General features: G+C 30.3%; 1 protein-coding gene across 1 annotated transcript; it reads right to left on the reverse strand.

Annotated features, from left to right (window-relative positions):
• Positions 1 to 182: 182 nt before the first annotated feature.
• On the reverse strand, positions 183 to 6,272 carry LOC11435625 (CCA-adding enzyme). The gene is made up of 14 exons (XM_003630520.4): positions 6,089 to 6,272; positions 5,919 to 5,985; positions 5,656 to 5,766; positions 5,477 to 5,574; positions 4,290 to 4,373; positions 4,033 to 4,166; positions 3,825 to 3,897; positions 3,686 to 3,731; positions 3,435 to 3,544; positions 3,232 to 3,339; positions 3,096 to 3,155; positions 2,213 to 2,274; positions 1,192 to 1,504; positions 183 to 727 (listed from the first exon to the last, which is right to left on the reverse strand). The coding sequence occupies exons 1-14, from the start codon at positions 6,167 to 6,169 to the stop codon at positions 524 to 526; spliced, it is 1,551 nt and encodes a 516-aa protein (XP_003630568.2). The 5' UTR covers positions 6,170 to 6,272; the 3' UTR covers positions 183 to 523.
• Positions 6,273 to 12,427: the final 6,155 nt, after the last annotated feature.

Consider the following 12,427-nt stretch of genomic DNA (forward strand, 5'->3'; position numbering starts at 1 on the left):
TTGAACAATTCATATTATTGAACTTTCGGCAATTTAATGACATTGCCATCTGAATTTGTTGTACATACAATATTAATGTTAAATTTGGAAGTATAGCGTTTATATCACACCATAAGAACAATATGAAAGTTTCATAATCGATAAAAAAAAAAAATCTACAACTAAAATAAATAAATAAAAAATTGGAACAAAAAATAAATAGGTGAATTTTGTTGGGGATGGATAAGTTTCCTCTTTAATAATTTTTTTTCCCGCCAACTATTTTATTTTTCAAGTTATAACATGGTAAGTCCCACCCAGAAGCTGTTGTTGATTAAGGGCTTGAGCTCAATATTAGAGTCAGGAGACGTTGGTGATTCTACAAATACCACTCAAATGTCAGATGCTGGAATCTTAGCTTCACCGCACTTTGTTCCAAATTTCATTCGACTAGCCGTTCCCCTATGATTGAATGCTTATTGCAGTATCAATTTTCTCTCTATATTAAAACTTCAAACTAGTGTCCTGAAAATTCAATGGTCATTTAGGACTGACCAAGGTGTAGTGGATATACAGTGTCAAATACAACCCTTGCAAACAAGTGTCGTATTTCTGGCAGGTCACCACGAGCTAAGGATTCGTAATCAATTTTTCTGCTTTTCTTGGACAAGAATTTCTTGCAAGAACTTACTTTCAGACAGTCAAAAATGCTTAGAGCTTTTAGGTACATTCCTAATGGGATGAACACCTGTCAAATTGTCAAAGATTAATAATACAAACGACAGGGTGGTGATGTTAATCATTGTCATTAAACCAGCATATCAACAAAGATAGCCCCAAATTCATAAATAACAATCAGATTATCATACTTCAAATATCTGTTTGAGATGTTGAACTCTCTACCATAATCATCAACCATTAAACAATAAAATCAAAATTACAACAACAGTTTAATTTTCCAGATAACCACAGTTCAAATTCAACTTTTGAACTGATACCAGTAGTGCCACTAGGATAAAAAATTTATTCATTCTTTTTTTGCATGTTTAAAGCAGATGCATGTATATGTGCTGTTTGTGAGTGGGGGGTGAGGGTAGTATTGAATATTTGAGTATCATTTATAAGGAATGGTGAATGATTAGGTTCAGTAACATCCTACTCCAGCATAATAATATCAAGATTGTATAAAATCAACAAAAAATATATGCTCACCATGTCTGAATGAGGGGCTTGTGGATAGTCAACCATAGCTCGAGCTACCGAGTGCCTAGATGTCATCTGCAACAGTGACACTTTAACAGACTCTACAAGATCCAGAATCTCATTTTCCAAAGCCTTTGCATTCAGATCGCAAGGATCTGATAATTCAGGAAATCTGATGTCGTGTGGTTTGTTTATCCTCCTAGCTATGTCTACTGCTTCCAACAAATTTCCACCATTATGAACAGCAAGGCTAAATGCAGCAATCACCAAGGGATTCCTCGGTTGATCACTTAAAGATTTATGCAATGCAAGGATACCAACCCTGAAAGCATAGATTTCTTATGAGACTTGACGTGATGACCCAACATGTAATCAGCTCATAAATCTTTCTAATCATGTATATCTGATATTTTAGATCACATTCCACATGGACGCTAATAGTTCTTAGAACCTATTATTAACATTGAAGCAAACTCTATACAAAGAGAAAATAAAATTGTGAAAGTGACCAAACATTATTTCTTAGACTTAGGTGCAACGCTCTTCATCCTGGCACCCAAATCCCATGGCACTGGGAGACAACTTTAACCTCATGGTAAAAAAATAACTTCCCCCAAGGCAAAAGATGGCATAGATGATTACAGAAACAATTATACCCTAATGGTTAACAACCATCTCTTTGTGCACAGGAGAGTAAAAAAGCGGGTTTAATCTCGTGTAAGATCTCGTTTCTGGAGGAAAGAACCCTTGTTCACATTACCCACAAACCCTCTCCAAGTTAGACCCCGTTGATGCATGCAAAAAAGTATCGGGCTAAGATCATGTAAAGATATTACAGAACATTCCATGGCAGCTATAGGCACTGGAAATTTAACAAAGCAATAACAACAGGACAATTTGATAACTTTAACTGCTTCACAAAACAAGAAAGTTGTTGATTAAGGGCTTGAGTTTGATAAATATGAGTCAGGAAACTACTAAACTTATTTGTATAAACAAGAAACAGGCATTGTTGGTGCATGGATCTTACCATAAGCTGCTATGACACGGACTGTTAGGAGCCAAAAGTTTATCCAAATTGAAGAACAAAGACTGCAGATAAAATTCCAAAAATCCAATAAAAAATGTGCCAATGTGATGCAAAAAGTTTGTGTTGAATTGATACTCAAGTAACACAGAATGATACTGAGATAATCTACCAAGCCATATACATATAAGGAAAAATAAAACCCCACCCTAGCCCCTTCCATTTGCTGTTCATAACTCGAAAGTCTTCTGTCTCTTTTTTAATAGGAATATCTTTACTGGTTCAGAGCCAGACCCTAAAAATACTCAAATAAGAACGACTACCTAATTATGATGATAAGTAGTCTAGTTACTCTAGATGAGTATGATATATCCTCAGGTAGTGGAACCAAGGAACTCAATATCATGCATATTCTGGTTTAATACTTATTTGCAAGGATTATGTAAAGGCAGGGTAGAAGGAATTGCATTAGTTGCCTACTCCCTCCATCCCTAATCTTTAGTCTTTTAAGCTTTTCAATTTTGTTCTAAAACTTCAGTTGTTTTAAGAAAGCAGGATACAATTAAGTATGTTTTTCCTTGTATAACCTTACCAGAACTAAAGCCATAGATTTAATAAATTTTATTTTTACTAAATGAATTAAGGGTAAATAAGTCTATAGTTGTCTAAATTTATAGTTTCTTAATAAATGCGCTCAAACCATAAAGGACCAAAGATCAGCATGACAGAGCGAGTACATGTTTATAACCAACAACTGAGTTAGTTTAAGAAACTTGTCTTTTGTATGGTAGACCAATGCATAACTTGAATTCTGCTTCTTTTTTATTTTATTTTTTTTAAAATTCTGCATGTTTTCAGTGTCAACTTCATAAAGAGGAATGGTTACCAAAAGCATATTGGTTCTTTTGTCCCGTCTTCGAAATCCATGACGAACAAAGTAAAGAGCCTGTAATGTCAAAAGCAAACTGAGCTAGCATTCCATGATTAAGCTTTAGAAATTAGAATGCAGAATCATCGACTACCTGAAAGGGAAGAAGAATATCTAGAAGTCCAAATTTCCATAATAGCCTCAAAGAAGCCTCACCAGATCCATATGCTAGCATATAATTCATTTCCATCAGGAGCCTACCCTAAAAGGCTAAAACAGTTAAAGAGGCACCTAAGCCACATAATATTCTCTCAATGTTTAAGTTAAAGCAGAGAGAAGAAATAATATTTAAAATACCTTATCAAGTCTTAATATTGAATATGAAAGATGTTTAACAGAACGAGCGGTTTCAGTTGAAATACTAAACCCCAAGCGAGCAGCAATTCTAATTGCACGAAGAATGCGAGCTGCAGAAACAAATGGAGGCAGAAAGACCTATGTATTCACTATTCAGAAGAGTAGGTATGTCCGAGGAAATTTACACTGCCCAAAATATGAGAAATGGTGACAAAGTAGGTTTTATATCGTGAATCATTAACCAAACTCACCACAATCCTCTTGAAAAGAAGTAGCTGCAGGAACCATAGTTCGGACCTGTTTAATAAAATTATGATAGAAAAGTTTAAATTTCCGACTAAAAAAAAAAGCAATATAAGAAACTACAGAATCAAAGAGATACATACGCACTTTAGCTTTTATAATATCTTCCATTCCTCCCATGTAATCATATACAATTTTTGCAAATGGATCAAACATGAACCTGAAAGAGTGTAAATTTGGTTAACAGCAGAAAGAGCTGTATTGTATAAGTGTAATGTCATAAACAAACATTTGCGGCAAAACACATAAGGGAATAGATTTGCTGCTTTTAAAATTGAGAGAACCGGTGCACGACCCGTTAATTGTAAAATCTCTATTCACACAATTCCTCCAACGAAGATAGTCCTCCTTGTCAAATCCCTTGGGTGCCTCAATATCATGAGCGAAGTGTCTGCCAGGCTTGCGTTTGGCAGTGTTAAAACTTGAAACCTAATAGGAATGGAGAATAAATTTATCATGAAAAGAAGAGTAGGGAAATGTCCTAGCAATCACCCCAGTAAAGATAACTAACGAGAGGTAAAAACAAATTGAGAAACATAGGAATACACCAACCTCAACGATGATACCATCCATATGAACGTGACATATTGGGAACCTTTTACCAACTATCTCACACCATGAAAATGTTCTCATCACCTAAAAATTGAGTCAAGATTCACCTAGCAAAGTTAAGATTTGAAGATGACAATCTCAAAACATATATTTCAATTCATAAATTAGATTTTATGTGAAGTCTGCAAGTTACAACCAGTGCCTATAACTCAATTTCCCTTAAGGTCTAAAATTCAAATTTTGTGAATGGAAAATACAAGGGTGGGAGAGGTTTGTTGCTCATTTAACTGGGTCTACTCAGTTTGAATCTGATTAATCAAAACACCAAATGTGACTTTTGAATACCAGAGATCAAAGCAACACACACACACACACACACACACACATATACATAGGGAGTGACTCAAGTGAGAACTCTTAGTTTTTGTGAGAAATCATAACAAACAAACATAACCATCAGATTAAATTAATGGTCCTTCCTTTCATTGCTCAGCCGTCGTTTTTCTCCGTTAATTCTTTGCATCACAAAGCATCAGTAATGCTATTAAGAAAACCAACAGGCCAAAATAGTGTAACAAATAGAAATAACTCAAATAATGTAGCATCATTAAAGGGAAAAAATAAAAGAGGAAATAAAAAAAAAAACATAGAAAAAGAAACAGAATTTGACAAATCAAAGCAATTCATATAGAAAAAATCACAACTTTATACCTTTAAATAATACTGTTGGGTCTATGCACATGTCAGTTTTCGATTTTTCTATCTCTTTTTTTTTTGTTTTTGTTTCTAATCCAATGGTTTAGTTTGCAAAGGAGAATTGAGAATTTTGTGACACAGTGGTAGGTAACAATGAAGGGGACGAAGCATTGTCTCCCATTCCATAATACTACTAATAATAACCATAATCTAGATTGTTAGTTTTAATTTGTTTTGATCTTGCAGATACTATAGTTCATTTTCATTTCTCACAATGACCAAGTGTTCTCATCAGAGTCACTCCTTATACATATATAAAGGCATATAAAGTTCTTATGTCACATAAACCAGACGCCAATATAAAAACACTTGATACCCTTCTAAGTTCTAACTGCTTATAACTTGGTTCTTGATCTACGAAGTAGTCCAGGTAAAACTACCATGTAAACAAATAATTTAAAAATAAGATAGAAATAGGAAATGAAGGTAACCTCTTTAAGATCCGCTGAAGTTAAAATATCAAAATCTTTTGGTGTTTGCCTTAGTATCATGTCCCGGACACAACCTCCTACAAGGTAAACATTATACCCTACAACAACAACAAGAAAAAGGGTTACCGACCTAGAAAGCTTGGAATTTAAGTAACACGCAGAGACGCAACAAAACATACCCTTTTTCTTCAACATGTTGAGAACCTTTTTAATTGGACTAGCAATCATGGAATTTCGAAATCCAAGCTCTTTTGAATTCATCTTCTTCCATGCCGGTGCCTTCTTATTTACTTGATCAATTTCAACAAACCAACATATAGATAAATAAAAATTTCAAAATCAAAACATAAATGAAACTCAAAAATTACACCTTTAATAAATATTAACACGAAATTAACAATATAGTTATTGTTCAATTCAATTTATGACTAATTTGACTTGCCTTGTTTTAGATTTGAGCTTCTATTACACTCCTCTGGCTCAACAGAAGGTACGGATCTTGGTACAACCTAGAAGCGAAAAAATAAAACATTACACAATTCAACAAAAAAAAAAAAAAAAAAAAAAAGAATGCGAAAAATTAAGTTGAATGTTGAGATATAAGTAAGATACCTTGCGGACACATTGGGATGGGATAGGACGAAGATGAAGAAGATTGGGTTTGCAGACTAATTTTAAGGTCGAAATTGCCATTGAAATGGAAATTCTGGTTTGATCGATGCGGTCGTTGATTGATGCTGTTGTTGATACTTGATGGATAGGGTTTAGGGGTTTTAGGATATTCTACTCTGCAACGGCAAGGCAAGGAATCAAGGATAATTATTTTTAATTCACATTTTTTATTTTGTATTTTTATTGATTTTTTGAGTTAAATGTTTTTTGTCCCTATAAATATGTTAATTTTTAATTTTAATCCTTTCAAAAAATTCTTTGACTTTTCGTCCTCCAAAAATTTTCATCTTCACTTTTTTTCCTTCCTTTTGAGTAAACTCATAAGTATAATTCAAATTTTTGAATAAAATTTTGCAAAAAAATCATAATATTATAAAAATTTCTCCCATAAAAAATTAATTTTTTTAACAAAATATGAATTTTTAAATTTTTTGTGGTTAAAAATACAAATTTAATTTATGTTTTATTAAAAAAATCTATTTTTTTTTCTTTTGGAGTGATTCTTACGATATTATACATTTCTGCACAATTTCATTAAAAAATATAAAAATTGACTTAAAAATATGGATCAAAAGTACTGATTGAAAATTTTAGAGAGACTAAAATGAAAATTTGGTATATTAATAAGGACAAAAAACATATTTAATCCTTATTTTTTTATGGGATTGGATTATGCATCGATCTAAAGAATTTTTTTTTTTAATTTGATCTAAAGAATTATTATTATTTCCTTTTCAAACAAGAGTGTCAAAAACACTATATTTTCAACGACACTCACTATTTTATTAGATAAAATTTGAATGTATTTTATGCTTTAAAGATAGATCTAACATAAAATGGTGAAACTCTATTTATTTTTTTTACAAAATGGTGAAACTCGTATGAATTTTACTCAATAAAAGAGTGAATATTTAAAGAGTGTTTGTATCACTCATTATTTTTTTTTTATTCTTTTGATTCTTTTATGACATAAAAAACCGAAGGGAAATAGGATGCAAGGTTTTTGTCCATGTGAACTTAGTTTATTTGACAGAGGCATTGCATTATATATGTAGGGATTAAGGTTTGAATACCGAACATCCTTACTCACCTTAAAAAAAGTTGACTTTTTAGTTATTAAACTACTTGACTAAAAAAAACACAAGGGGATATTGTATTTTATATGCAAGGGTCGGGGTTCGAACCCCGGACACTCCGCTTCTCCACAATTTAATTGTGTGAACTCTAGCCACTAGACTACTTGACCAAAAAAAAACACAAGGATATAAATTTCAAGTTGGGTCTTGTTAACGAGTGTCCCTATGACACTCTTTAAGCATTATAAAATAAGCAATTATTCATTAAAGAGTAAATTATATTTTCCTCTCGTCAAAGATGCTTGAATTACACTCCCCTTCATTCTTATGTTAAAATATACACTTTCCTCCCCTCTTATTCAAAACATATTAGAAAATATTTTACTCCCCTCCCTTGAGAAACTTGAATTACATTCCCCTTCCCTCTTAAGTTAAAATCTACGCTTTAGTCCCTCAACATTTTTTTTTATTTCTAATAATCTAGCAAAAAAAATAATCTAACACACTTCAAAGAAAAGTAGCATTGCGGGTTCATTTTAATTTAATCAAATTTTGAATACATATCTTTCTCTATTTTTTATTCACAATTTCTTTAACATATAGTTTTAAACTCTATTATAAAATATGAAACAACTGAAAATAAAATTAAAATATGTGAAAAATTCCTAAAGTCGATTAAGTATGGTTATTTAAAAGTGAATTTTGTACTCTACATTATAAAATTAATAACAAAATATTTAAATTTAATTGTCATTGACATTTAAATTATAAAGAAATAAATTTATATTTTTTAAATGGTAATTCAAAATTAATATATATTATAAAAATAATTATTTATGTTAAAATAGATTAAAATGTAATCTATATTTAATTATTAAGGGATGAAGTTGTAATTCAAGCATCTTATAGGAAAGGGAAGTATAAATTTTACTTTTTAAGGGAGGGAAGTGTATATTTTAACATAAGATTAAGAGGGGATAAGAGTGTAATTCAAGCATCTTTGAGAGGAGGGGAATGTAATTTACTCTTCTTTAAAAAGGTCAAATGTTTCGATTTCCAATGCATTGATTATACACATTTTAATAAATACTTACTACTTAATTATAGTCTTTAAAAAGTGCTCCGGAGACACTCGTTAACATTTTCATTTTAGATTTTATAAATGGATCATGTAAAAAGTGGCGAGACTCCCGTTATTAATTTAACTTATTAAAATGAAGAATGTTACTCAAAATTTTTATTTACATAAAATGTATATGTATATGTTTTAATATTTGTTAGGACGTTATTAAAAAAATTGTTTATTTGGTCTTAATCATGTTGTTCTTAATAATTCGAAGTTCAGCATAAACTAATAATCAAAGTTTAAACTCCAGCTCTGAAACAATTTGTTCAAAATATATGTTTCAATTCATTTACATTTAAAATAGGTTAAATTTTTTTTTTTAAAGAGGTTAAATTTGATTTTTTTTTTTCCAACAAAATTGGATTCTTTCAAGCTTAGACCATACTTTTTTTGAAGGAAAGCTTAGTCCATACTTACTACTTAGTCGTTATCATATTTGCTCTCCTAGTATCATATACATGTTTTTATTAGGAATAGTCTCGGCTTTTCTGAATTTAAATTTTGTTACTCAAGAGATTTGTTGTTTTTGTTGCTTTTCACTTCACTTTTTTTTTTCTTCACAATGATTTTATCCCACAGTGTTTTATGATAATTTTTTAACAGGGCGGGTGTTGTGTAATCTCTTGATTGTTATCTTAGGTTTTGGTCTAGTTGTCCTTGTTTCGTCATTTTCTTTTATCTTAATGATTTTTTTAGGGTCCTGCAAATGATAGTAGTGTTGGGGTACAATATAGTTGGGATGACAAAGTTGTGTGCAAACTGCAAAGTTCCAATGACGACTGGTTGGGATGCATAAGTGGAAACAACTCTCTCGTTGGTAAATTTATGGTAAAGTACTGTAGATTTTAAACTTTCAATGCAACATCCATTCAACAACATTAATATAAAGATCCTGAAAGTTTATGATATTCAAATACTCGAATTTGCTGGCACACGTAAAGATGAAATGTGAAGTGATGAAGTCCTATGACAGAGAAAAGCCCAATTTATTTATAAATGATGTCATTTAATCTGAGATGTCCATCATATCTCAAAATCGACGCATGATATCGATTCCTTGTACATGCAAGAACAAGATAGATTTAATTAAAGAAATACAAGGAGTATTCAAACTCATGACAATTTTAATGATAATATAAAGAGGTACCAAAACAACTAAAACATGGTGACTCTGGACCTATTTATTAGGGAAACAAAACAACACATAAGGTTCACACTTTCTATCATATAAAGGAGACAATGATAAGTTGATAACATTTTGACCGATTCAAAAACAACTTCAAAGCTCGCTCATTGATATGACACACTATCAAAATCCCTATACATGAACAAATGCACCCAATTCAGAGATCCATGTCAAATAATAGTAATTCCCTTTTTCACTTTACATTGGACCATGAAATCACAAAGTATATGGAGCAAAGGAGAGAAAGGTTGCTCTACATTACATATATTCCAAGTTAGATGAATATATAATTCAAAATCATTTTTTACATTAATGTAATCAATTTTGTTAATATATATGAGATTTGCTATAAGACGTCATTTATGTAGGTGTTTTTTAACAAGTTATCTTATAGGTATTTGTTAAAAACCAATTTTATGAAGGTGTCTTTTAGCAAGTTATAACTAAAAAGTGGATAATCACATCTTAAAATTATATAGGGGCTTGCTAACTTACACTCACCTAAAAACACACTACACCTACTAGTTATTTACCAGAAAGCCCCTCTAAACACAATTAAATTACTTAAAATTAAAGGATAATTTTGTCAATTTCAATTGATTTTTAAAAAAGATTTATATCTTGTCTTCGGTTCCGTGTTTGACGGCAACCATTATCCTTCGGTTGTATTTTTTTTTTTTCTAATCACTAAAACCTCTTTTTCTGACTAGTTTTTTTTTTTTTTACAATTATTTTGACTAATAAATACAACGTGACTTTTTGGCAGATTTTTTCTGACTAGATTTTTTGACTAATTTTTTCTCTTGACTAGTAAAAACAACATCAACAAGAAATAAAATTAAAATAAAAAGTCAAATGCATCTAAAAATCTTTAATTTTTTCTAAAGTGGTCATTTAAGTTTCAAATGTCCTAAATAAGTCCTTTTAGATTTTGAATCGTTTCAAAAAAGTCATATTGTAGATAGCATAGTTGGTAATTGCTTCATTGAATTTATCTTTGGTACCAAATCTAGCTCCTAACACTCACTTAAAATTAATCATCTTTTTAGGCATGACAAATGGTGGATAATGTTCTTTGTTGCTATCATCTGAATCATCATCATCATCATCTAAAAGGACTTGTTTGAAACGATTCAAAAACTAAAAGGATTTGTTTGGAACTTTTTAAACTTAAAGACCACTTTAGGACTTTTGAAACTTAAATGACGATTTTAAAAAAAACGAAAAACTTAAAGGACCTTTTGATGCATTTGACTAAACAAAAACATTGAATTGCAAGTTAATTTCAGATTTTATTTATGTTAAGACACAATCATGTCCTTAATTAGGAACACAATCATGTTCACGGAAATTATGCCAAATAATTAGGAACACAATCATGTCCTTAAGTTAGTTACAAAACTACTCTTCTTTTTAAAATTAATTTAAATATAGACAAAAGGGTGTTTTATAAAGGTTTTTTCTATATTATTCTCTCTTGTTTAGAGGGTATTTACCCTCTCATGATATCAACCAATCAAAATGTAATATACATTGACAACGTTAAATGTCTTAAATGAGTCAATTTTAAAAAAAAAAAAAAAATCAATTATAATCATAAGTAACTTTTAATACTTTTAATTTCTATTTAATTATAGACATGATTACATTAGATGTCCTTTTTCTTATTTATTTGTAACATTTTGTTATTTTATCTTTATTTTTTTTTCCGTTTAGGTCTTTTATCTCTTATAAAAGCACATATACATTCTTTTTCTCTTTTTTTTTTAAAATACATAATATTATTTTTTAAAATATATTTTTATTAAAAATGAAAAAAAATACAAAAATATGATGAAGATATTCATCATCTTCATCTTCTTCCTTTGAATCTTCATCATCTTCATGAATCAAAAAATTTCTACACAAATATATCTCCAAATATCATGAATTAATGTTATATTCACCTCAAATCTTCTTTTAAACACAAAAATCAAAACCCTGTACAGAAAGAGATTTAGTTTCATCGAGAAAAAGAAAACATTGTCACATCGTATATTATTATTATTATTATTATTATTTTCTAACTCAATATTCAAACCCGACATAAAAATAACCCCAAAATTGAGAGTAGTTTTGCACATCAATTTTGTTGTTTCAGAACAATCTTAACTTTTGTAGAGCCTAACCCTTCCGCCAGTGACTAAGTCTCCACCATCCCGCCTTGCAACATTTGTGAAAGATTTTGATTTTTGTGTTTAAAAGAAGATTTTAGGTGAATATAACATTAATTCACGATATTTGGAGATATATTTTAGTAGAATTTTTTTTATTTAAAGAAGATGATGAAGATTCAAAGGAAGAAGATGAACATCTTCATCATATTTCTTGATTTTTTTTCATTTTGAATAAAAAATTAGAAAAAAGATGTATATGTGCTTCTAAGAGCGATAAATGACCTAAACGGGAAAAAATAAAGATAAAGGACCAAAGTGTTACAAATAAATAAGATAAAAGATCCATAATGTAATCTTGCCTTAATTATATTTAGGTGTTCAGTCTTAATTAATTTACACTACATGACTAGCTTAGAACAATTAAAATTTCACATCAAATTTCTTTCATCTGAATGTCCTTAAATTTATCAGTTATATTCATAAAATTTATTATTCCCATTTTGATTGTTCAATTTTGTCGTTCCCAACTGTCGCATTTTTCAATTTTCGTGAGAATCGTCGTCGTTCGTTTGATTTCAAATATCGTGAAAATTGTCGTTATTTCCAGTACCACGTTAGTATGATGACATGATTTTTCTTTTTGATTTGATATTTCTTGGTTGTGATGTAGTTAATTATAACAATTGAGTAAGTCATCTGTTGTACTTTGAGGGCTGCTAGCAGGTGTTGCCGCTG

Source organism: Medicago truncatula, chromosome 8 (assembly GCF_003473485.1).
Source record: "Medicago truncatula cultivar Jemalong A17 chromosome 8, MtrunA17r5.0-ANR, whole genome shotgun sequence".
Classification (NCBI taxonomy): domain Eukaryota; kingdom Viridiplantae; phylum Streptophyta; class Magnoliopsida; order Fabales; family Fabaceae; genus Medicago; species Medicago truncatula.